Source organism: Oncorhynchus tshawytscha, unplaced genomic scaffold, assembly GCF_018296145.1.
Source record: "Oncorhynchus tshawytscha isolate Ot180627B unplaced genomic scaffold, Otsh_v2.0 Un_contig_12004_pilon_pilon, whole genome shotgun sequence".
In the NCBI taxonomy this organism is placed as follows: domain Eukaryota; kingdom Metazoa; phylum Chordata; class Actinopteri; order Salmoniformes; family Salmonidae; genus Oncorhynchus; species Oncorhynchus tshawytscha.
The window spans coordinates 44,031-71,446 of NW_024609044.1; the positions used below are offsets into that span (position 1 = coordinate 44,031).

Consider the following 27,416-nt stretch of genomic DNA (forward strand, 5'->3'; position numbering starts at 1 on the left):
AATGCGGTGGTAAGGGTAAGTAGTGTCCTGTTAGGGTGAAGGAGAATGCGGTGGTAAGGGTAAGTAGTGTCCTGTTAGGGTGAAGGAGAATGCGGTGGTAAGGGTAAGTAGTGTCCTGTTAGGGTGAAGGAGAATGCGGTGGTAAGGGTAAGTAGTGTCCTGTTAGGGTGAAGGAGAATGCGGTGGTAAGGGTAAGTAGTGTCCTGTTAGGGTGAAGGAGAATGCGGTGGTAAGTGTAAGTAGTGTCCTGTTAGGGTGAAGGGGAATGCGGTGGTAAGGGTAAGTAGTACCCTGTTAGGGTGAAGGAGAATGCGGTGGTAAGGGTAAGTAAGTGTCCAGTGTGTCTCCTATCTGGAGGCAGTGAGAGAATTGGAAGGATGGAGAATAAACAATGGTAGTAGAGCAAACAAGACCAGTGAAGGGTTCTCATCAACCAGGAATAGTGAAATGCTACATGGTAAAAAGGGGGACTTTATAATATTTATTGCAATGGTCAGAAACTGTACAGCACAAGCGGAGAAGAAATCTAAGAACATTGGAATGAATCATTGTGAATGCCGCAGAACGTTTTGGGGGGGGGGGCTGTGCTGAGTCTGTGCAAGAGATCCTGTCAGTGAATGTATGGCCATCACGGAACCCTGAGCCTGTGTATGGATGTATTTTGGAGTGGACTGTGATTGAATAAGTGGGATTGGTTCTTAGTTGACGTGTTTTATTTGGTATCTCATTTTTCCCATATCCCATGTTTGTTTTTTTCAATACCACTACCAGCTGGTGGCGATAATGTTCCATTAACATTGGATACCAACCGTCGTTAAACCCCATCGAAGAAGAAGAAGAGTTCGTTGTGTTCCAAGTGGCTCTTGGGTAAAAGTAGGCGGTAGCAGACAACAGGATTCTTGAAAAGGGTGTTGAACGTTTTCTTGACTTATAGATCAGGTAAACTCTTTGCAAATAATTTTTCTGAAGTAAGGTCAGCCTACATGAGACGTTTATTTGTCACAATTTAAATCGTTTTCTGATATTTAATTAGATGTTTGATTGCTCTGGTATAATGTTTATCTGAACGCTATGACAAAGGAATAACTGTTGCCTACACATTTCTTGTCATGTGAAGAAACAGTAGCTTCCTTGATGGATTTGGTAAATTTGGCTGCTTTTTAACAGTAGTGAATAGCTCAGCTGTATACAATTATACGTTCAGTTAACTTTTAACATTATATCTCTGCTGTGTGGTATAAAAAGTGAGTTTGGTTAACTAACAGTAGCCTATAGCTCTACTGTATAAAATGTATTGGTCTAGTTTTCATAATATTTGATCTTCCACATCAATGCGTTACATTTGAACAGCTGGACAAAGTAAACCATGGCGGTAATTAAAGCTGTACAAAATAATCCATGGCGGTAATTAAAGCTGGACAAAATAATCCATGGCGGTAATTAAAACTGGACAAAATAATCCATGGCGGTAATTAAAGCTGTACAAAATAATCCATGGCGGTAATTAAAGCTGTACAAAATAATCCATGGCGGTAATTAAAGCTGTACAAAATAATCCATGGCGGTAATTAAAGCTGGACAAAATAATCCATGGCGGTAATTAAAGCTGGACAAAATAATCCATGGCGGTAATTAAAGCTGTACAAAATAATCCATGGCGGTAATTAAAGCTGGACAAAATAAACCATGGCGGTAATTAAAGCTGGACAAAATAATCCATGGCGGTAAATAAAGCTGGACAAAATAATCCATGGCGGTAATTAAACCTGGACAAAATAATCCATGGCGGTAATTAAAGCTGGACAAAATAAACCATGGCGGTAATTAAAACTGGACAAAATAATCCATGGCGGTAATTAAACCTGGACAAATAAACCATGGCGGTAATGAACTTGTTGGGATATTTTGTCCTTCAACAAAGTAACCTTCTAGCCTATAGCACACAATGCTCTGGGTAATTGCGGCAATTCACCCACTATGCTGTTTACTTTGTGCATCTAGCCTACTTCATATCGCTGAGTCTACCTTTAAACTCAGAATATGCTATTCTGTTATTTTGACTCTTTTGAATGTTTTTCTTTTACTAATGTTTCTTGATTCCTTCCTAAATATTTATTAGACTGTTTGTATAGGCCTACCTCAAGTCCCGGCAGTGTGTCAAGGCCCGTATTTTGAGAGGGTGGAGCTCCTCGTTGCGGTTCTGCTCCTTGTTCTGGCGTCTCCTAATCTCTCCTCCTAACACGTATGAACCCAGAACTTCGTCGAGCAGCTGACCAATTACGTGAGACTTTAGTTATGGATCAATCAAGATTAGCTCAGTGGTGAGAGATGTGGTCAACTCCACTGAATGCTCAATCAAACGTTCTGAACATAAGACAGTGTTATCAGTGTTATCAGTTACAAGTGTTATCAGTTTTGACATTTGTACTAAGAGTAAAAAATATATATACCACTTCCAAAGTGCTGAAATTATTTTCTATGTACAATACCTCCTGCGTTCACCAGGACAGAGCTAGCTCATCCCCCTCCACCCTGCCAGAGTGCCAGGGTCGTAACTCTCCCAGTAGGCCTTACTGCTAAATCTAAAGAGGGTGTCTGTGTGGCTGGTCGACTGCAGGAAAACACCAGGGCAGAGTAGAACTTCGAGAGGGGGACACAAGAAGGAAGGAGATGGAGATTTGATGTCATCAAGTAAGAACAATGGGGTGTGTGGATTAGATTACAATCTGCTTCTGCAACTTCTGTTAATTGATAGATACAAAATATACTGTATATTTATGATAATATTTGTTTAGGGACCCATATTTCCAAAACCTAGTTATTCAATGTCTTTGTTTCACAGGGGACACCCCTAACCGTCGTTCTCTCAGTAGGGGGGACTTATCATCTGGGGGGCCTCAAAAACATCATGATGCTGACGAGACAGAGAATAATCTCACCCGATCAGAACATCTCAAGAAACCCCAGCAGAGACGTACAGGGAATAAACCTCACCACTACTGCTCTGACTTTGGGAAGCGGTTCACTACACAAAGGTCCTTAATTCACCAGCGGAGTCACACCTGAGGGAAACCATACCGCTGCCCTCAATGCGGAACTATTTTGCTGCATCTAACGTCTTAAAATATCATCTAAGAATCCATACAGGAGAGAAACCGTACTACTGCTCTCAGTGTGGAAAGAGTTTTGCTGCATCTAACACTTTAAAATCTCATCTGGGAATCCATACAGGAGAGAAACCGTATAGCTGCTCTCAGTGTGGGAAGAGTTTCACGTGTCCAGGGGGTCTTAAAGTACACAGAAGAAGCAATACAGGAGAGAAACCTTACAGATGCTCACAGTGTGGGAAGAGTTTCACTGCTTCTCACACCTTAAAATTTCATCTGAGAATTCATAGAGGGGAGAAGCCTTACCCCTGCCTTGATTGTGGGAAAGGTTTTGTTAGTGCAGGAGCCTTAACCGTACACCAGCGAACACACACAGGAGAGAAGCCTTATAGCTGTGATCAGTGTGGAAAGTGCTTTTCTGTTTCAGAAAAACTAACTATACACCAGCGCATACACAGTGGAGAGAAACCTTATAGTTGTGATCGGTGTAGGAAATGCTTTGCTCGGTCAGGAGAGCTGACTACACACCAGAAAATACACACTGGAGTGAAGCCTTATAGCTGTGATCAGTGTGGAAAGAGATTCAGTCAATCAGGGACACTGAATTCACACCAGCGAACACACACTGGAGAGAAGCCTTATGTCTGTCTATGTGGAAAGAGCTTTTCTCATTTAGGGCCAATGAAAAAACACCATAAAGCAACAATATGCCATATTTCATCTCCCTCCTATCCAGTTCCAGATCCCTAAATACATGTGAAATAGAAAACATCTAGTGAACAGTCATATCCATCTACCATTCTAAAACAGTTGACTTAGTCTGATCACCATGGTAACCTCTGGAGCATAATATACAGCTCTGATCTAGGACCAGGTCTCCCCTGTGTCTATGTAATATCACACATTGTGTTTTTAAATGGATCATTGTCATCATAGAAGATGTCATAATGAACCTGTGTGGGGGGGTTGATAATTGTCTTCTTTTATATACTATTATTATTATTAAATAAAGTGGAGCAGTGGTCTAAGACCATCTCAGTCTTTGACCACGAGGCATCACTACAAACAACCTGGTTCGAATCCAGACTGTATCACACGTGATTGGGAGTCCCATAGAGTGGCGCACAAATGGCCAAGCGTCGTCCGAGTTTGGCGGGTGTACGCCGTCATTGTAAATAAGAATTTGTTCTTAACTGACTTGCCTAGTTAAATAAATGTTAAATAAAATACATGTAGAATAATGTTTCAACAGTAGTGTGTATTCATGTATTCAATTCGTCAATAAATTCAATCCATTATCTTCTGAACAACTTCTGCTTATTTCTACACTTAATTATTTATTCACTAAATTTATTAAAATGCTCCTAAAACTGTAATAAATTATGCATTACATAATTATATCCATGAAAAACAATATAAACACAAAAAGTAAAGTATTGGTCCCATGTTTCATGTGCTGAAATAAAAGGTCCCATAAATGTTACATGTGCACACATCATTTTTGTGCAGAAATTTGTTTACATGCCTATCAGTGAGCATTTCTCCTTTGCCAAGATATTGCATCCACCTGACAGATGAGCACTCTGGAGAAGATTTTCATCAAGGTTCTCTCTGTACTTTACTCCGTTGATCTTTCCCTCGATCCTGACTAGTCTTCCAGGCCCTGCCGCTGAAAAAACAACCCCACAGCATGATGCCAAAACAACACATCACTGTAGGGATGGTGTCATGTTTCCTCCAGACGTGACGCTTAGAATTCAGGGCAAAGAGTTCAATCTTGGCTTCATCAGACTAGAGAATCTTGTTTCTCATGGTCTGAGATTCCTTAAGGTGCCTTTTTGGCAAAGTCCAAGCGGGCTGTCATGTGCTTTTACTAAGAAATGGCTTCCGTCTGGCCTCTCTACCATAAAGGCCGGATTGGTGGAGTGCTGCAGAGATGGTTGTCCTTCTGGAAGGTTATCCCATCTCCACAGAGAAACTCTGAAGCTCTGTCTGTGACCATCAGGTTCTTGGTCACCTCCCTGACCAAGGCCCTTCTCCCCTGATTGGTCAGTTTGGCCGGGCGGCCAGCTCTAGGAAGAGTCTTGGTGGTTCCAGACTTCTTCCATCCACTGTGTTCTTGGGGATCTTCAATGCTGCAGAAATGTTTTGGTACCCTTCCCCAGATCTGTGCTTCCACACAATCCTGTTTCAGAGATCTACGGAGTCTGCCTTTCCAAATCATGTCCAATCAATCAAATTTACCACAGGTGGATTCCAATCAAGTTGTAGAAACATCTCCAGGATGATCAACAGAAACGGGATGCACCTGAGCTCAATGTTGAGTCTTAGAGTAAAGGTGCTGAATACTTATGATGCAAATAAGGTATTTCTGTTGTATATTTTTATTACATTCCCCCCCCCCAAAATGTAAAACCTGATTTCACTTTGCCATTATGCAGTAGATTGATGAGGGGGAAAATGTATTTAATCCATTTTAGAATAAGGCTGTTACATAACGAAGTGGAAAAAGTCAAGGGGTCTGAATACTTTCTGAAGGCACTAAAAGTCGACCTCATTAATGATTTATATCAACAACAACAAAATTGCACTTACTCTATGCACGCTCCCTAGACTACCCACACACTCACTAGACTACCCACACACTCACTAGACTACCCCCCACACACTCACTAGACTACCCCCCACACGCTCACTAGACTACCCCCACACACTCCCTAGACTACCCACAAACTCACTAGACTACCCACACACTCACTAGACTACCCGCACACTCACTAGACTAGACACTCACTAGACCCTAGACTACCCGCACACTCACTAGACTACGCACACTCACTAGACTACCCGCACACTCACTAGACTACCCGCACACTCACTAGACTACCCCACTCACACACACTCACTAGACTACCCCACACACTACCCGCACACTCAGACTACCCACACTACCTGCACACTCACTAGACTACCCGCACACTCACACTCACTCACTGGACTACCCGCACACTCACTAGACTACCCGCACACTCACTAGACTACACACTCACTAGACTACTCACAAGACTACCCACTCACAAGACTCACACTCACTAGACTACCCGCACACTCACTAGACTACCCGCACACTCACTAGACACCCGCACACTCACTAGACTACCCGCACACTCACTAGACTACCCGCACACTCACTAGACTACCCGCACACTCACTAGACTACCCGCACACTCACTAGACTACCCGCACACTCACTAGACTACCCGCACACTCACTAGACTCTAGACACACACTACATTCGCTCACACACACAAAACACACGTGCAAATGGTCCCCACACATAGTAACACAATAGTAAGGCTATATACAAGGAGTAGCAGTCCTGAGGCAATGTGCAGGGGAACAGGTGATTGAGGTAATGCAGTATGTACATGTAGTAGGGGCAAAGGGGACTAGGCCATCAGGACATAATAAACAGAGTAGCAGCAGCATATTTGAAGAGTGTGAAAGTGTGTCTCCTTTTTTTATTTAGCAAATATTTATCTTACTTTTTTTAACCCTTCATTGTTAGGAATGGGCTCGTAAGTAAGAATTTCACTGTAAAGTCGACACCTTTTCTGTTTGGAACACGTGACCAATAAAATGTGATTTGATTTGAGTAGCAGAGGAGGATGGGTACAGGGTGAGGGATTCTCGAGAGTGATTCGGAATAATATGTGTTTCAGTAAGGTTGGTTTCTTAGTGTTCATAACCATTGCTATCAACTGTACCGCAGAAATTGAATTGAAGTCACATAAAATATGTTGTGGTGGCAGCTGCAGAAAAGTACTTGGGATTACATGATTTTACCGCGGAAGAATTGCAGGGAGTGTTCTGTTTTTCATAAGGGTTAAATTGGCAGGTTTTTTTTCTATCACCAAGTATAATGGATTGTACAGTAGGTGGCAACATGCACCTCTAACGTTTGTTTGCAGACCTCCATAAATACTATTGAAGAAGGACTTCACGTTGGACCAATGGTTTTTATAACTAACCCAAGATAGACCACCGCCTGTTGTTTCCAATGTGAGCAAATAGAACAAGCAAAAGATGAGCAGAGCTAACATTGGCTGGTTCTAGCATGTATTTGCATATTTCGGTTATGGAACGCCTACTCATAAGTGCGCGTGTGCAATAACTCATTTCCATGCACTCCTAAACAACGCACTTTTAAAAAACTTTCGCAAACGGTAAAGTCTTTCAAAGTTAGTCCTATCTGTTCGTAACAGATTTTAGTTTTGGAAACAAAAAACTGCATTGAGATCAAATTAGCAAAATGTCGGCCAAAATCCATCTCGCTCCATCTTCTCTCACTGCCAGCCACTGGGCTTCCTCTCACCACCATATTTGGTAGTGAGTGGAAACGCCAACCGGATGCTTCACATTTATACCTCCAGTGAAATATCTGTCATTGTTCTCTCTGTGGCTGGACTCTCGAAGAGATCTGTTCCAAGTGGTTTTCAGGTAGACCATAGTAGAAAACAGGATTAATGGTGAATGGGATGTTGTTGAATGTTTTCTTGACTTTTATAGCTCAGGTAAAATCTTATCCAGGATCTTACTGAAGTAAGATTAGCCTACATACATTTGAATCCAGTTTTGATATTTATATAGACGTTTGATTGCTCTGATCTAGCTGTTTCAGTTGTAGACTTGAGACTGGAATTGCCTGCGACAATGCCATAATAGTTATCTGAACGCTGTGACAAACAACGTAACTATAGCGTACACATTGGTTGAAGAAACGTTGAAGAAAGAATAGCGTCAACAATGTATCGGGTACGTTTGGTTGCCTTTTGTTAGCAATATAGACCTACTGTGTTGGAAATATCTAGGCCTGGTTTTCACATTTGATCGTCCACTTCCATTTGAACAGCTAACGTTAGCTAGACAGTGGTGGAAACTGTACTAAATGATCATACTTGAGTAAAGATATCTTTGTAGAAATGACTCGGCTAAAAGTGAAAATCACCGAGTAAAATATTACTGGAGTAAAAGTATTTGGTCTTAAATATACTATCCTGCTAAGCATTCGAAATGTAACTAGTACTTTTGGGTGTCAGGGAAAATTATTTTATTTATAAATTGCTGGAGTAAAAATGGTCAAATGTAAAGTTGAGCCGCCCCTTGTTTATAGGAAACTTTGCACAAAATTGTGTGACCAAATATGTAGGAAGAGGTCATTTTGTGGCTGTGGTAACTAATGACAACCATAAAAGTCTAAATTGGCTATATCGTAAAAATTGCTGAAAAATATAGAAAGAATACTATTTCCCTTGAAGTAGTGATGCTGAATGTAAAACATTGCTAAACTTACCCCACTCTCCCACACTTTAAAGTAGTACTCCGGTGATTTATATATTTTTTAAGTAATTTTTAAAATAAATGTTATTGTTGAAAAGCAATATCCCATCTATAGATACAGTGAAGTACACACTTTACTGATGTCATCGGCCCCTTCCTTGCTTGAGGAACAATACAATTATTTAACACAGGTTTAACACCTAACACAAACATTGTACTTTTTAAACACTTAGCATAGACTAAGCCCTGTTGTTACCTCATATCCCAGCTGGGAAGAAAACACTTCCATTGGCTCAACTTACCCAAGGCAAACATGTTGACTATATTAGCCCACACAGCTACAAGGATGCATTTTCATGCTAGGTTTAGGAACTCAATGCTTATTAAGACCCCAACTGATGTATAGAACAATCTTAAAATGGTCAACTTTGGTTAAGATGCAAGCACCATTAAACCTCTAAGCCAAATTCAGTTTTTTGGACCTAACTTGCTTCCCACTTTTTTTCATGTGCTTTCTTTCTTCACAGACTACATGAAATGATGACCTCTTCCTAAATATTTGGTCAAATTATTAATTTTGTGTATGGTATCCTAGAAACAAGGCCGGCTCAACACTCTCCCCTACAGTAATAAGGATAAAAACATGGCACTATTTCCAAAGTTATTATAGTACACATACATGTATTTGTAACTAGGCTATAGTGGTACAATGTCTTATGGGACAGTTAATACTAAAAACTTCTGTAGTATGTGCCATTACAGTTGAACTATTTAAAGAAAAAAACGTATTTTGTACATAATGTTGCTGCTACCGTCTCTTTTGACTGAAAATAAATAACTTCTGGCCATCAGAACAGTGAATATTAGCTTCTTCTTTTCTTTAACGGGTCCGATGATCCCGACATGAAGAACATACTGCTTTCCCGGGAACTTGCCCAAATCCCCGTCATTTGCGTGAAAAGAAGACAGAGAAAAAGTGGGTTGCCTTCTGAGAATTCGTAGGCGATCGAATAAACCCCCTCTGCCTTCCGTTCTACTAGCTAATGTGCAATCATTGGAAAATAAAATCAACGACCTACAAGGAAGATTAAACTACCAACGGGACATTCAAAACTAATATCTTATGCTTCACAGAGTCGTGGCTGAATGATGACATTATCAACATACAGCTGGCTGGTTATATGCTGTATCAGCAGGATAGGACAGCGGTGTCTGGTAAGACAGGGGGTGATGGACTATGTATATTTGTAAACAACAGCTGGTGCATGACATCTAAGGAAGCCTCAATTTTTTGCTGGCCTGAGTTAGAGTACCTCATGATATGCTCTAGACCACACTATCTACCTAGTGTTTTCATCTGTATTTTTGGTAGCTGTCTACATACCACCACAGACTGATGCTGGCACTAAGACCGCACTCAATGAGCTGTATTCAGCCATAAGCATACAGGAAAATGCTCATCCAGAGGCGGTGCTCCTAGTGGCCGGGGACTTTAATGCAGGGAAACTTATCTGTTTTACCACATTTCTATCAGCATGTTAAATATGCAACCAGAGGGAAAAGAATTCTAGACCACCTTTACTCCACACACAGAGACAAAGCTCTCTATTGCCCTCCATTTGGCAAATCTGATGATAATTCTATCCTCATGATTCCTGCTTACAAGCAAAAATGAAAGCAGGAAGTCAATAAAAAGTGGTTAGATAAAAAGTGGTTAGATGAAGCAGATGCTAAGTTCCAGGACTATTTTGCTAGCACAGACTGGAATATGTTCGGGATTCTTCCGATGGCATTGAGGAGTATACCACATCAGTCATTGTCTTCATCAATAAGTAAATCAACAACGTCGTCCCCACAGTGACTACGTACATACCCCAACCAGAAGCCATGGATTACAGGCAACATCTGCACTGAGCTAAAGGCTAGAGCTGCCGCTTTCAAGGAGTGGGACTGTAACCCAGAACCTTTATAAGAAATTCCGCTATGCCCTCCGAAGACCTTTAAACAGGTCAACATTCACAAGGCCAGACAGATTACCAGGACGTGTACTACGAGCATGCTCTGACCAACTGGCAAGTGTCTTCACTGACATTTTCAACCTCTCCCTGTCCGAGTCTTTAATACCAACATAGTTCCTGTGCCCAAGAACACTAAGGTAACCTGCCTAAATGACTACCAAACTGTAGCACTCACATCTGTAGCTATGAAGTGCTTTGAAAGGCTGGTCATGGCTCACATCAACACCATCATGCCAGACACCCTCAAACGTTTTGGGTAGCCTTCCACAAGCTTCCCACAAGAAGTTGGGTGAATTTGGTCCATTCCTCCTGACAGAGCTGGTGTAACTGAGTCAGGTTTGTAGGCCTCCTTTCTCGCACATGCTTTTTCAGTTCTGCCAACAATTGTTCTATAGGGTTGAGGCCAGGGCTTTGTGATGGCCACTCCAATACCTTGACTTTGTTGTCCTTAAGCCATTTTCCCACAACTGTGGAAGTATGCTTGAGGTCATTGCTCATTTGGAAGGCCCATTTGCGACCAAGCTTTAACTTCCTGACGGATGTCTTGAGATGTTGCTTCAATATATCCACATACTTTTCCCTCATGATGCCATCTATTTTATGAAGTGCACCAGTCCCTCCTGCAGCAAAGTACCCCCACAACATGATGCCACCACCCCCGTGCTTCGCGTTTGGGATGGTGTTCTTCGGCTTGCAAGCCTCCCCCTTTTTCCTCCAAACATAATGATGGTCATTATGGCCAAACAGTTCTATTTTTGTTTCCTCAGACCAGAGGACATTTCCAAAAAGTATGATCTTTGTCCCCATGTGCAGTTGCAATCTGTAGTCTGCACTTTTTGTACCAAATTACGTTCATCTCTTGGACACCGAACGCGTCTCCTTCCTGATCGGTATGACGGCTGCGTGGTCCCATGGTGTTTATACTTGCATACTATTGTTTGTTCCGATGAACGTGGTACCTTCAATTGGAAATTGCTCCCAAGGATGAACCAGACTTGTGGAGGTCTACAATTGATTTCTTCTGATTTCCCCATGATGTCAAGCAAAGAGGCACTGAGTTTGAAGGTAGGCCTTGAAATACATCCACAGGTACACAGCCATTTGACTCAAATGATGTCAATTAGCCTAACAGAAGCTTCTAAAACCATGACAATTTTCTGGAATTTTCCAAGCTGTTTAAAAGGCGCAGTCAACTTAGTGTATGTAAACTTCTGACCCACTGGAATTGTGATACAGTGAATTATAAGTGAAATAATCTGTCTGTAAACAATTGTTGGAAAAATGACTTGTCATGCACAAAGTAGATGACCGACTTGCCAAAACTATAGTTTGTTAACAAGACATTTGTGGAGTGGTAGAAACACTTAGGTTGGAGTCATTAAAACTCGTTTATGTAAACTTCTGACTTCTACACCTGTTGTATTCGGCGCGTATGATTTGATTTGACTATGGTAAACTCGGCTATAGTGGTAAAATGTCTCATGGGGACAGTCAATACTACAAACTTCATTAGTAAGTGCCATTGCATTTTTGGAACAGTGTTGTAGAGAGATTTAGACTAAACACTAAAGTAATCAAATGTTTGGTCGAATGATATTCTATGTACAATACTTCTTGTGGTCACCAGGACAGAGCTAGTCCGTCCCCCACCACCCTGCCGGAGTCCCCTGGTCACAACTCTCCTGGTAGCTCCTTACTGCTGGGTCTGAAGAGGGTTTCTGTGCTGCTGGTCGACTGCAGGAAAACACCAGGGCAGAGTGGAACTGTGAGAGAAGGACACGAGGAGGATGAGAAGGAAGAAGAAGGAGATTTGATTTCATCAAGTAAGAACAATGTGTGCTGATTAAACTATAATCTGTTTCTCTAACTGCTCATTGATTGATAAACAATATATATACAGGTAACTACCAAAATAAACACCAACATAGTGCCTTAATAGACCAGAACAGCTTAAATGTGGCTTGGCATAGTTTCTACAAGTGTCTAACTCTATCGGAGGGATGCGACACCATTCTTCCACAAGAAATTCAATGATTTGGTGTTTTTTAGATGGTGGTGGAAAACGCTGTCTGAGGTTCCCGCTCCAAAATCTCATAAGTGTTTCCATTTGGTTGAGATCTGGTAACAAACGGCCAGGGTGTATGATTTGCATTTGTTCCCTTTCAGTCAGGAAACTTGGCCCAATACAGCTGTGGGCAGGTTGAGCGCTAGTGCACTCTAATGAAGAACATTAGTCCCGCCTGACAAGGCCAATATACCCTGTGCTTCAGTGGAGTCCCCGCCTACCAAGGCACGGAGTCATTCCTTCAATTTCTTCCTGTCTTCATCTCGAGCAGAACAATCTCACACATTTCTTCTAAATAAAGATTGGAATGCAATTTCAGGATTTATTAAAACTTAACTGTCCCACTAACTAGGGCATGCTTATCCTTCTGGAAGTTGTGCGTTAAAGTTTGGTAACTAGTTTTGTGAAATTTCCTACCAAAATATTTGCTAGTTATTCTTGTGGCTTTTAGCGTGGCTAACTGGTTGTAAGGAAGATGGCTAGTAAGAGTCTATGAAGGTTGTTAAGCCGGGTTTGAGTTCACGACCTTGCCCACAATCATGCGGTTTCACCATGTCTTTGAATAATACTTACGAGTTTAGTCTTGTATGTCTCTGCTGGATGGCAGCTCGGGCTGCCCTGGATTGATCTGGCTCATGGGACCACTGTCTGCTGGATGGCTGCTCGGGCTGCCCTGGATTGATCTGGCTCATGGGACCACTGTCTGCTGGATGGCTGCTCGGGCTGCCCTGGATTGATCTGGCTCATGGGACCACTGTTGCCGGCTGCGTTTAAGCACTTCAGAGAAACGTGTCGCCTTCCATAGAAGGCTTTGTGGTAACGAGTGTGATTTTCCTCCCTGGGCGCCTGTACCTTGGCAGAGTCTGAGTTGCGCGATGCAGGGGTGGACCTGGGCTCGTGGTGAGATCAGATGGCGCTATCCTCCCAGCGTAGTGATATAGAGCCAGCTGATATCTCTTTGGCATCGTGCAGGGCTCCTGTTTGGTTGGCGTCGTGGTGTCTGGCCGGTTCTGGGAGGGCCAGAGACAATTACTTGATGCCAACACATATTTTTAGCTAAGTTACACGCTGAAGTTATGTTACACTTGGTAACCAGACTGTTTCATCCCAACATCGTTGATGCCTTTACCATCTACACTTGCCAGTTTTAGCCTCAGCCAGCACCATATTCAGATGAGCCTTTACGGTAGCCCTGCCCCCTGGTGAACAATGTATGATTGTTGTATAATTATTTTTAAGTCTGATATTGCGGGAATAGAGTCATCAATGACTAGGGTTTTCAATTTGTCAGAACTAAATGATGGGATGCTTCGGCGGCTCAGACCCTGTAACGGGTGGAGGAGAGACCTGAGAAGGCTCTAACTCTGACTCGTTGCTTAGTGGGGAAAACCAGTTAAGTCTCTATCGGCTGAATGAGCGACACCGGTTGAGCATGCCAAAATATATTTTTTCCAGAAGCCATGAGAACATTGTTTGTCTGCGGGGACTGTGGAGGGGTTTAACACTACTACCTGTATTAACTGGTGGCACAGACGCTGAATCATTAATTCCCACACTTGCCCAACGATTGCGTCTGAAGCCGAGCAACTTGGAAGCGTGGAAGTGCATTGCGTAGCGTCACCAGAACCTCAACCCTGCTTCGTAGGACACACCTCGGACTCCGCTGCATTCAGCCAAGCTTATGCTGCATGGGTATTCGCACTTCATGGGTATGGAGGGGGCGGGGCTTGTCACAATGCCTCCATTGGATGGGAAGCTAGCTGTCTACCTAGCCTCATTGGCTAACAAAGGGATGGCTAATTCCAACACATCCCTCCCAAATAAGTATCGTTATTTTTGAGGGTTGCAGCTTGACAAGGTGTACCAGGACCCAGTCCCTGAACATGGTCACAATGCTGCAGATTTACCAAACTGAGCTATTGGCAGCCCTGGCTGTGGGGATCCCCACACAGAGCTCCTAGATGAGAGTCCTACTATGGCCGATTTCAGCATTCGGGAGAAGCATAGGGGCTTCAGTGGTGGAAGAGTGCCACCTCTGGTTGACTTTGTCTTAGGTGCTGAGAGAGACCAGCTGGACAGGCAGAGACACTTTCTCCTACGGGGTTGTTTGGCTCGTCCTTGGCATCTATGCAGGACACGGTGCTTCACGGCTTCCTTCCTCTGAAGTATTCTTCTGCCAAGGCAGGACTGTCTTCGAGAGGATTTGCAGACAAAGGCCCGGCAGTAAGCTGGCTGCCCTGACTTCCGGATCTACACCCAAGTCTGCTCCTGTTCCCTCAAGAACAGCGTCAGTCTGCTTGGCACAGGCACAGGCATTTTACTCCTGAAGGTAAAGTGAAAGCTGGTCCCTCTGCGGAGTGGGGAAAGCAGCAGCTCTCGCGCACCTATCATAATGAGAGAGAATCATCCCTAGATTTTAGACCCATCCAATCTGTCCCATTTTAGACAGGCATTTTAAGGTCTACAAGTTCAGAACCAATCGCACATTTGACCTTAATTTAACTAGGCAAGTCCGTTAAGAACAAATTCTTATTTTCAATGACGGCCTAGGAACAGTGTGTTAACTGCCTGTTCAGGGGCAGAACGATATATTTGTACCTTGTCAGCTCGGGGATTTGAACTTGCAACCTTTTGGTTACTAGTCCAACGCTCTAACCACTGGTTCACCTCCAACTCATGGGCGATGGATATTTGTGCTGCGGCCAGTTGTGCATCACCACATACTTTTGTGAGGTTTTATTGCTTGGATGTCATTGCCCCAGCGTAGCCCACAGTGTTCTTATGGCTGGGACGGGAGAGGGGTTTTATCGCTTGGATGTCATTGCCCCAGCGTAGCCCACAGTGTTCTTATGGCTGGGACGGGAGAGGGGTTTTATCGCTTGGATGTCATTGCCCCAGCGTAGCCCACAGTGTTCTTATGGCTGGGACGGGAGAGGGGTTTTATCGCTTGGATGTCATTGCCCCAGCGTAGCCCACAGTGTTCTTATGGCTGGGACGGGAGAGGGTCGTTGAAAGGCAGTGCACACTTTTGCAATATACCCAGTCAGTCAAGAGATCTGATTACACACCAGCGAACACACACTGGAAAGCGGCCTTATAGTTGTGATCAGTGTGGGAAGAGTTTTAGTCAGTCAGGGAACCTGATTAGACACCAGCACAGGTTTATTGTTGGGTTGGAACCCTAGGTGGTCTGCCGTGGGCCATTTCATTTGGTGTTGGGTTGGGTCGTGATTTCACATCCCCTGAGTTTCCTGACTAAAAGGGAACCTACAGTTATGACTAGAACTAATGTTCAATGAAAGTGGCAAACAAAGTACAACAGTTGTTTGTCCTCACCGCCATGTTCAGATTAAGAGCGGTACTGAATTGAAGGATTGACTCCGTACCTTAGTTTTATCACATGAGAAGGTGAGACTTCTGGTGCGGCCCGGTGTTCATTGGCCTTGTCAAGCGTGATTCTAATGTTCCTCAGTAGAGGGCGCTAGTACATGAACTCCCTATAGCTGTACCTTGTTTCCCTCCTTCAGGGAACAGTAGTTAAAGTAATAACTATGTTTTTTTATGCTCATTAAATCATTCAGTGAACACTCATGCCCTGTGGATGGGGGCATTGTCATCAACCATAGGTTGAAGGTGAACACTCAATGGCTCTATATTTATTGGCGTTTACCTTGCCCTCTAAGTGGTTGAGTGGACCTAAAGCATGCCAGGAAAATTTATCCAACACCATAAGAGCCGCCAGAAACCTAATTTCCTCAAGTGTTTCCTTTTATTTTGGCAGTTATGTTTATACTGAGGGTCGTATTTGTTTATGCATTGCAAAACCTAGTTATTCAATGTCTTTGCTTCACAGGGGACACCCTAACCGTCATTCTCTCAGTGGGAAGGGCTTATCATCTGGGGAGCCTCAACATCATGTTGCTGACAAGGCAAAAAAAGTCTCTACAGATCAGAACAACTCAAGAAACCCCAGCAGAGCGGTTTAGGAAGAAACCTCACCACTGCTGCTCTGACTGTGGGAAGAGTTTCACTAGAAGGAGTGGCTTCATTATTCACCAGCGGATTCACACCGGAGAGAAACCATACTGCTGCTCTCAGTGTGGGAAGAGTTTCACCTGTCCAGGAGGTCTTAAGTTGCACCATAGAATCCATACAGGAGAGAATCCGTACAGATGTTCACAGTGTGGGAAGAGTTTTGCTGCTTCTAACACCTTAAAATCTCATCTGAGAATACATACAGGGGAGAAGCCTTATCCCTGCCTTGATTGTGGGAAAAGCTTTGCTAATGCAGGAACCCTAACCATACACAAGCGTGTACACACTGGAGAGAAGCCTTATAGCTGTGATCAGTGTGGAAAGTGCTTTTCTCTTTCAGAAAATCTAACTATACACCGGCGCATACACACTGGAGAGAAACCTTATGTCTGTTATCAGTGTGGGAAGAGCTTCACTCAGTCAGGAGATCTGACTACACACCAGCGAACACACACTGGAGAGAAGCCTTATAAATGTGATCAATGTGGAAAGAGCTTTGCTCTCGCTTCGTCCCTGACTAGACACCAGCGAACACACACTGGAGAGAAGCCTTATAGCTGTGATCAGTGTGGGAAGAGCTTTGCTCGAGCTTCCAACCTGTCTACACACCAGCGAACACACACTGGAGAAACACCTCACAGCTGTGATCAGTGTGGTAAGAGTTTTAGTCAGTCAAGAGATCTGATTACACACCAGCGAACACACACTGGAAAGCGGCCTTATAGTTGTGATCAGTGTGGGAAGAGTTTTAGTCAGTCAGGGAACCTGATTAGACACCAGCGAATACACACTGGACAGAGGCTTTATAGCTGTGATCAGTGTGGGAAGAGTTTTAGTCAGTCAGGGAACCTGACTAGACACCAGCGAACACACACTGGAGAGAACCCTTATATCTGTGTATGTGGAAAGATATTTGTTCATTTAGGGCCAATGAAAAAAACACCAGAAAGCACAAACGTGTCTTTCAACGCCCTCCTATCTGACACCGGTTCCAGATCCCTAAATAATGGATCAATAGAAAACCATCTAGTGAACAGTCATATCCATCTCTCATTCTTAAACGGTCTGATCACCATGGTAACCTGTTTGGAACATAGATGCGGTAAAGAAGTCAATTGAACTCGAGCAAAACAATGGAATTGCCATGGAAAGAAAAGGCCATGGGGAATAATCCTGAATCTCTTTATTGCCCCCAGCAAAATTATCCTACGTTTAGACTATTGTTTATATGTGTATGTCACAATATATTGAGGTACAAATCAGAGTGTAATGCTTGTATGGATGTCAACCCTAACAATAAATGTTAGTTTCCCCAATCAAATGTTAGTTTGCTAGCTATGCTAAATCAACTGCATTTAGTTAAAAATGCGAAAACAGCCAAAATTCCAAAATAAGAAACAAATGTTACAATTTTAGTGCAAAAATTAAGACTATTTTCCACAAAAAGCCTTAAAATGCATACCTTATTTACAATAATGACAAAGCGAAAAGTATTCAGACCCCTTTCTATGAGACTCAAAACTGAGCTCCGGTGCTTCCTGTTTCCATTGAGATGTTTCTACAACTTGATTGGAGTCTACCTGTGGTAAATTCAGTTGATTGGACATGATTAGGAAGTGCACACAATGGTCTATATAAGGTCCCACAGTTGGCCGTTCATGACAGAGCAAAACCAAGCCATGAGGTTGAAGGAATTGTCCGTAGAGCTCCGAGGCAGGATTGTGTCGAGGCACAGATCTGAGGAAGGGACCAAAACATTTCTGCAGCATTGAAGGTCCCCAAGGACACAGTGGCCTCCATCATTCTGAAATGGAAGATGTTTGGAACCACCAAGACACTTCCATTTCAGAATAAGGCTGTAATGTAAAAATGTGTGTGGGGGGGTACACATCCTGTAGAAAAAACAAACACCTCTGCACTGCTTTGCGAAGCGCAAGAAGTATGAATTCCTTGACTTCTACTGAGGTCATATCACCATAAATGCTGCATGGCCGATGCAGATGTCGGATTGACCATGCAGCGCCCAGATGCACAATGTGCTTCTCTCTCCAAAATGCTCTCTCTCCTGCCAATTTCTGCACATTCATTGTTTCATAACTTTATTGTGTGAATTGTTTGCATTTGATATCACTTCCCCATTACATATCACCAGTAGTACATTCTAACATTAATTCCTGTCATTTCTAATCTGTAATGTTTGTTACTTTGGTTACAGTAATTTCTGTTAATGCATTCAATATAATTATTCCAGTCTTCCCGGTATTATTGTCGGAGTCGACACGTTGTTTGCAGACCGCACAACCTATGCTGCACTTGAGAGAAACGAGTTTTGGTTGATTTCATTCCATTTATGAGTTTTGTCATTTTAGTCAGTCTTTTGTTTGGAGCCTCCTGTCAATGTTGAGTAAGGACCCACATGCATAGAAAATGATGTACTTTTTACTCCATACATTGACACCCAAAAAAAACTCATTACATTTGGAATGCTAAGCAGGACAGGAAGATGGTTCAACTCATGCACTAATCAAGAGGTCATCCCTAGTGCCTCTGATTTTTTATTTACCTTTGTTTAACCAGGCAAGTCAGTTAAGAACAAATTCTTATTTTCAATGACGGCCTAGCAACAGTGGGTTAACTGCCTTGTTCAGGGGCAGAACGACAGATTTTTACCTTGTCAGCTCATCGATTTGATTTTGCAACCTTTCGGTTACAAGTCCAACGCTCTAACCACTAGGCTACCTGGTCAGGCAGACTCACGAAACACTTATTTCTTTGTCAATTGTGTTGTAGTGTGCCACTGGCTATCTGTAAAATAAACAATTGAGCTGCCTGGTTTACTTCATAAGACATTTGAAATGATTCATACTTTTACTTTTGATACTTAATTAAATTTGAGAAATTACACTTTTGATACTTAAGTATATTTAAAACTAAAGACTTATGTATGACGATTAGGTATTTTTCCACCCCTGTGCAGCACTAGTTAGTTAGTTGGTTTTTCCCAAAGCGTAATGAATTCAGACGACAGAGTAGTAGGCTGATACACAGCCAATACAGTACGTAGCTGCATGCATCTATAACAATTGTATGCGGACCGCCATAATACCAAAGAAGAAGAAGACCACTTCCTTCACCACAGCTTTGAGTCTGCTGCGTGAAGCGGAAGAAGTATGAATGCACTGACTACTGCGGAGGTTGCATTGCTGTAAATGCTGCATGGCCACTGCAGACGTCGGATTGAACATACATCGGGTTTTACTGGTTCGTTGCACGGACAGCGCAGCGGTAATCCGTCTGGTATTTACAAGGCTACACTTACTGGGCCTCAGACAATTAACTATCTGGACTTTCGAAGGGGACGTGGTTCCAACAGACTCTCGGGTAGAGTTAAGACGAACAGACAACAGGATTATTGGTGGATAGGGTGTTGAACGTTTTATTGACTCTAATAGATAATGTAAAATATTATCCAAGATCTTCCTGAAGTAAGATTAGCCTACATCAGACATTTATTTGTCACAATTTAAATCGAGTTGTGATATTTAAAATTACGTTTGATTGCTCTGGTCTAGCTGTTCTTTATATGCATGCTATGACAAAGAATAACTAGTGTACGGTACACATTTACTGTCAATTTTTTTATTTGAAGAAACGTTGAAGAAAGAATAGCTTCGACGATGCATCGGGTACGTTTGGTTTACGTTTATTAACAGTATAAAATGTATTGGCCTAGTTTATATTCGATCTTCCATATCATTCATTCCATTTGAACAGCTGGACAAAAACAATGGTGGTAATAAACTCTTGGGATATTTTGTCCTTCAGCAAAGTAGCCTACTAGCCTAAACCACACAGATTGATACAAGGCAATGCGCAACAAGCAGGTAAAGTCAGAACCATGGAGAAATAAGCCAGAATGTTGTTTTTACATGGAAGCCAATCCAGAAACCTATGCCATTACAACCTACGTGTTGTGATTGTGTTGTTTGATGCTGTTAGTTCATATGCCTTGACACAGCCGATACAAGAAGGCAGAGACGGAGAGCACAAAATATGTTGCCTGTAATTTACTTGCCTATTTAAATCAAATCAAATTTAAAAATCGGACTTCTAAACAAATATTGATTTAGAGTTACCTCAATTCGCAAAGAAAACAGGGGCTGCCTCCACTATTTAAGCACCATTTCAACATCATCTATTCACCAATACTTAGTCTATTAAATTGACAACTAAAAGATACCAACAGCGATTTAGTCCGATCAACCTAAGCCAAATATGTCTATCCATTGCACTGATATCTGTGTGTGAGTGCAAGTAGAAAAAAGCATGTTCACGCACCCAATTTGTAGAGAAACGCTAATGCCATCCTCCTCTTTCATGTTCCCTGAACGGTCTATGACTCTGTCACGCTTGTAGTTTTTGTTGTCCAAGGCTACCTGGCTAGAATGCTTGCTCGCTGGCCTAATTTCCATTCATAGTCAAGGACAGGCCAGCTAGTTAATAACCAATTTTCGAAATTATTAATCTTCCTGAGAAGTAACTGAGATGCGCATCTCGCTATGCACTGGTAAAACATTTCATTGGGACAATTATTATTTTATATTTTGTGTTATATTCCATTATATTATAGTCGTGGGTTTTCAGTATTTCCTGTGCCTATTTAGCTGAAATTCTTTCATAGGATTAAAACAGCACCATAGCTTCCATAAAGTCACCATTGGACTTAAACATTTAACTTTGTATCTGCAACAGTTTTTATTACATGTTACATGCACATTTCTGTCCACTAAGAACCAACGATGTGCGACCTTTTTGTAGCTTTTCTGATATTGCTCATTTCTTTTCAGGCAAATCTCAGAGTTCTATTTGAACGGGTCAGCAACTTGGAAACTGTACAGCTGCTATATAACATCAGCTTGCTTGTCCAAAGTCCAGCAGCTAGCCTCTGTAGCTCGCTTGTTAACACCAGTCAGCTGAAAGCAAGCTAGCTAGTTTAGCCTCGTGATTTCGGGAAATGTAGCTGTTTACTTTGTGCATATAGCCTACATAATATCGCTGAATCTACGTTTAAACTCAGAATATGCTATTCTGTTCTTTGGAATGTTTTCCGTTTCCTAATGTTTCTTAATTCCTGCCTACAGATGTATTAGACTTTTTAAAATGTAGACAACATGCATCATTGTTGGATTCTTCTAGTGTAGGCCTACCTCAAGTCCCGGCAGTGTGTTAACTTATTTAAACTATTAAAGTTAATAAATAACTTACTTTATAAATTCCCTGGTCCTTCCCCCACCAGCTGTGTAGCTACCAGTCCCAGGGGTCCCCACAAGGAGGTATAGTCACAGACATCTGTAGGGTACATTGATTTATAAAATAAGCAACAACTGCCTAGACCAATTTCAGGATTTAATTTAATCATATAAATTGACCATATTGTATAGTGTTAAACACTGTTTTATAGGGCTAAATAATGGTAGGCTAACATCAAACCCATGGCTCTCACGCTAGCTCCACTTCTGCCTAGATACTATGTTGACGAATCCCTAATTGTCTTTCTGTCCTCCCTAAGTGTGCACTTATTCACTTCCCTTCACTGATTGGAAATGAAATGACTGGTATAAAACATATTGTGGATACACCCACTAGCCATGACTCCATCAATCTAATTGTGTTTCTCTTTGGTACAATTTTCACAACTCTAAGCACAAAAATCTGTTTCAAGCTTAAAAATATTTTCCTGTCATTTGTTTTTAAACTGCTAAAAACTGAACTACGAAACCAGAATTATATAGTGTGTAGTTTACGTTTTTTTTTGTGTACTAAAATAAGTGTTTATTCCATTCATTATCTGAATGTTGTTGATACACTGTAAGCTGTTGATTTTTAGATGTGGATGCTGTTACAGTAACAAGTCCCATGAAGTGGATCTTGAACAATGTTACATGGGGCAGAAATTGCACCAGGTTACACCATACCTTTTACTGTAGGTTTCTACTACATGTTACAATACCCCTATAACTGATGGTTTCTTCTATGTATGTACTGTATAAGGATACTGAAACTATGAGACTGACATTTTCTCAACATGCTCCAAGTGGGATAACTAGAAGCAGTAGTTCTGGTGTTTAGGTTTTTCATCACTGGGTTATTTGAACAAATCATGATTTAGCAGGTGTTACCATCTTTCACATTTCGGAAGGGGAGGGGACATTCGGCCGTATCTTGAGAGAGACTGGGGAGCTCCTCATTCCGGTTCTGCTCCTCGTTCTAGCATCTAATCTCTCCCAATATGTATGAACCCAGAACTTAATCGAGTGACTGACCAATTACGTGACAGTTAAATTCTGTGTTAACCATCATTAACTCAGGCTGAAAGATGTGTTCAACTCCACTGAATGTTGAATCAAAGGTTCTGAACATTAGACTGGATATTACAAAAATATATACCACTTCCATTTGAAAACTTGGCCGAAGTGATTGAGAAACTGTACATATGTGTAAAGTAGTGAACGATGACATATTTCAGGAGAATGGTGCATCCTTATAATACCTCCTGTCAATCATAGATTTAGACTAAAGTAATCAAATGTTTGGTCTAATGATATTCTATGTACAATACTTCCTGTGTTCACCAGGACAGAGCTAGCCCATCCCCTCCACCCTGCCAGAGTCCCCGGGTTGCAACTCTTCCGGTAGCACTTTACTGTTGGGTCTGAAGAGGGTGTCGGTGCGGCTGGTCGACTGCAGGAAAACAGCAGGGCAGAGTGGAACTGTGATAAAAGGACACGAGGAGGGAGATTTGATTTCATCAAGTAAGAACAATGGGGTGTGTGGATTAGACTACAATCTGCTCCTGCAACTTCTGTTGATTTGATAAAAAATATACACTCAGTTACTAGTTTATTAGGTCACCCATCTAGTACTGGGTCGGACCCTCCTTTGCCTCCAGAACAGCCTGAATTCTTTGGTGCATTTATTCTACAAGGTGTCAAACGTACCCCAGGGATGTTGGTCCATTCTAACGCGATGGCATCACGCAGTTGCTGCAGATTGGACGGCTACACATTCATGCTGCCAACAGCCCGTTCCATCTCATCCCAAAGATACTCTATTGGGTTGCTCAGCAACAATGTTCAGATACGTTGTAGCGTTCAATCAATGCTCAATTGGTATCAAGGGACCTAAAGTGTGCCTGGAAAACATTCTCCACACCAGATCACCACCTCGACTAGCCTGTACCGTTGACACCAGGCTGGATGGGTCAATGGACTCACCGCCACGTGACCCACTGTATGTAGGAGCGATCAATTTTTGTGAAAGAGGGGTGGACCGAATAAACTGTCTGCTGAGTGTATGTTGCTATATTATTTGTATAATATTTGTTTATGGACCCATATTTCCAAAACCTAGTTACTCAATGTCTTTTGTTTCAAAGGGGACTCCCATAACCATCGCTCTTTCAGTGGAAGGTACCTATCATCTTGGGAGCCTCAACAACATCATGTTGCTGAGGAGGCAGAGAAGAGTCTTTCCAGATCAGATCACCTCAAGAAACACCAGCAGAGAAATACAGTGAAGAAACCTCACCACTGTTACTCTGACTTTGGGAAGAATTTGACTAGACTGAGGTCCTTAATTCACCAGCAGATTCACACTGGAGAGAAACTGTACTGCTGCTCTCAGTGTGGGAGGGGTTTTACTGCATCTAATGCCTTAAAATATCATCTGAAAATTCATACAGGGGAGAGGCCTTACCCCTGCCTTGATTGTGGGAAAAGCTTTGCTAATTCAGGAGGCCTGACCATACACAAGCGTTTACACACTGGAGAGAAACCTTATAGCTGTGAACAGTGTAGGAAGAGCTTCAATCAGTCAGGCCACCTGACTACACACCAGCGAACACACACTGGAGAGAGGCCTTATAGCTGTGATCAATGTGGGAAGAGATTCAATCAGTCAGGAGAGCTGACTACACACCAGCGAACACACACTGGACAGAGGCCTTATAGCTGTGATCAATGTGGGAAGAGATTCAATCAGTCAGGAGAGCTGACTACACACAAACTAACACACACTGGAGAGAGACCTTACGTCTGTCTATGTGGAAAAGGCTTTGCTCGAGCTTCCACCCTGACTAGACACCAGCGAACACACACTGGAGAGAAACCTTATAGCTGTGATCAGTGTGGAAAGAGCTTTTCTCAAACTTTCTCCCTGACTAAACACAAGCTAACACACACTGGAGAGAAAGAAGCCTTATATCTGTGATCAGTGTGGGAATTGTTTCGTCAGTTATGGACCCTTTATTCACACCAGTGAAGACACACTGGAGAAGGAACCTTATGTCTGTCTAGGTTGGAAGAGCTTTGTTTATTTAGGGCCAATGAGAGAGAAAAACCACCAGAAAACAAAAACATGCCGTATTTCATCTCCCTCCCTTCCAGCACCGGTTTCAGACCCATAAATAAAGGACCAATAGAAAATATCTAGTGAACAGTCATATCCATCTCCCATTCTTAAACAGTTGCCTTAGTCTGATCACCATGGTAACCTCCATGGAGCATAATATGCAGCTCTGATCTAGGATCAGGTCTCCCCTGTGTCTATGTAATATCACACATTGATCTAAATGGATAAATGTTATCATAGGAAATGTCATAGTGAACCTGTGGGGGGATGTTGATAATTGTATCTTTCATACACATGACACTATTATAATGTCTTCATGTAGAATAATGTTTCAACAATAGGTGTATATTCATTTTAAATGAATTCTTCTAAACAAGAACTTATCACTTTCATTTTTTAAATGTATATCTACATTCATTAAAAGGATCCTAAAACTAATCAATGAGGCATTGAATAATAATATTCATGAGGTCAAGGAAAGAACTATGTATGCTGTCTTGTAACAACGGTTAATGTAATAACTTTTAGATTTATAATGTAATAAAACCAGTAAATGTAATATCTTCTTGGTTAATATGATAATTTGTTATAGTATGACTTTTTCCACAATGTAATAAGTTACATCATCAGGTGAGTAACACATTTTTAAATGAATAACATAATGACTTCAACCGATCATATAACACCTAAACTAATGTTTTATGTGTTACTTCACAAATGTTAATGCACATACCACCCTCCACCAATTACAAACCTATTCACCTGTACTCACACTGTCACGTTCGTCGTAATGAGTAGACCAGGCGTGAATAGAGTTCCACATATTTTTAATAAAGAGAAACTCAATAAAGCATAAATGAAACGTGAAGCTACTGGTATGCACTCAGGCAACTCAATGTAGACAAGATCCCACAAACACAAAAGGGAAATGGCGACCTAAATATGATCCCCAATCAGAGACCACGATAAACAGCTGTCTCTGATTGGGAACCATATCAGGCCAACATAGACATACAAAAACCCTAGAAGAACAAAACTAGAGTACCCACTCTAGACACACCATGACCTAACCAAAATATATAGGAAAAACAGGGATATCTAAAGTCTGGGCGTGACACACACAAACATACACTCTAATCTTTAAATCGTATTGGTCACATGCATATATTTAGCAGATGTTATTGCCGGTGTGGAAATGCTTGTGTTCCTACCGTGAACAGTGCAGTAATATCTAACAATATACACACTTCTAAAAGTAAAATAACGTAATGATTGAAATATACACACCTGTACAATTTTATATATATATATATATATATATATATATATATATATATACACACAATGATAAAAAATGAACAGAATTCATCTGTAGGCCTTATAGTCAATGAGCCAGGGTGATCGGTTGTCTCACTTGGGGTGAACATGTCTCATATAGATTTGTTTTAAGGTCTATGTCCCTACAGTTGAATGTGTTCTATCATTGCATCAATAGTAGCTTTCTGTGTGTTACCACTTTTTCTATTCATCCCTCCATCCCATTGGGGTTTTACCCTATGACAATGTCAGCATACAGGTTATTACTCATGTATAGCCTTTAATCATATATCATTGGAAATATTAGATTCACAGCTGTCCATTCAGATCAACAGAACTTTGATCTTCGACCTCTAGAATACAGACTTACCTGTATACACTGAGTGCACAAAATATTAAGAACACTTTCCTAATGTTGAGATGCTCCCACCCCCTTTGCCCTTAGAACACCCTCAATTTCTTTTTGAATGGACTCTACAAGGTGTCAAAAGTGTTCCACAGGGATGCTGGCCCATGTTGACTCAATGCTTCCCACAGTTGTGTCAAGTATGCTGGATGTCCTTTAGGTTGCAGTTCTTGAGACAAACCGGTGCTCCTGGCACCTACTACCATACTCTGTTCAAAGGCACTTCAATGTGTTTTTCTTGCACATTCAACATCAATGGCACACATACACAATACATGTCTCAATTGTCTCGAGGCTTAAAAATCCCTTTTTAACCTGTCTCCTCCCCTTCATCTACATTGATTTGAAGTGGCTTTAACAAGTGACATCAATAAGTGATCACATCTTTCACTTGGATTCACCTGTTCAGTCTATGTAATGGAAAGAGCAGGTGATCATGATGTTTTGTCATCTCAGTGTGTGTCCATTAATATGTTATGAATATATTGTGTCATAAAAATGTTGAAATTCCTCACTACATGCAAATATGAATGTTTCTGTGTCTCACTTGTAGAAACGGGCTTGCTACATTTTCTGGTTGTAAGCAAATCACAATATCCAGAATTCATAGCGATTTCAGGACTTGGAGAACCGCCCTGTGAAGGTTTATCCAGTTGATGTGAGAAATATTAAAATGTTTGTTTGTAGCCACAACTTTGAACCAGAGGATTTTGAAAACG

General features: G+C 41.8%; 1 protein-coding gene and 1 pseudogene across 1 annotated transcript; both read left to right on the forward strand.

Moving 5' to 3' along the window:
- The first annotated feature begins 326 nt into the window (after positions 1–326).
- Positions 327–17,725, forward strand: LOC112238002 (annotated as a pseudogene).
- Positions 17,726–20,242: 2,517 nt separating this feature from the next.
- Positions 20,243–25,533, forward strand: LOC121844146 (zinc finger protein 239-like). The gene is made up of 3 exons (XM_042314066.1): positions 20,243–20,251; positions 23,212–23,377; positions 24,001–25,533. Exons 1-3 carry the CDS (start codon positions 20,243–20,245, stop codon positions 24,831–24,833), a joined length of 1,008 nt encoding a protein of 335 aa, XP_042170000.1. The 3' UTR covers positions 24,834–25,533.
- Positions 25,534–27,416: the final 1,883 nt, after the last annotated feature.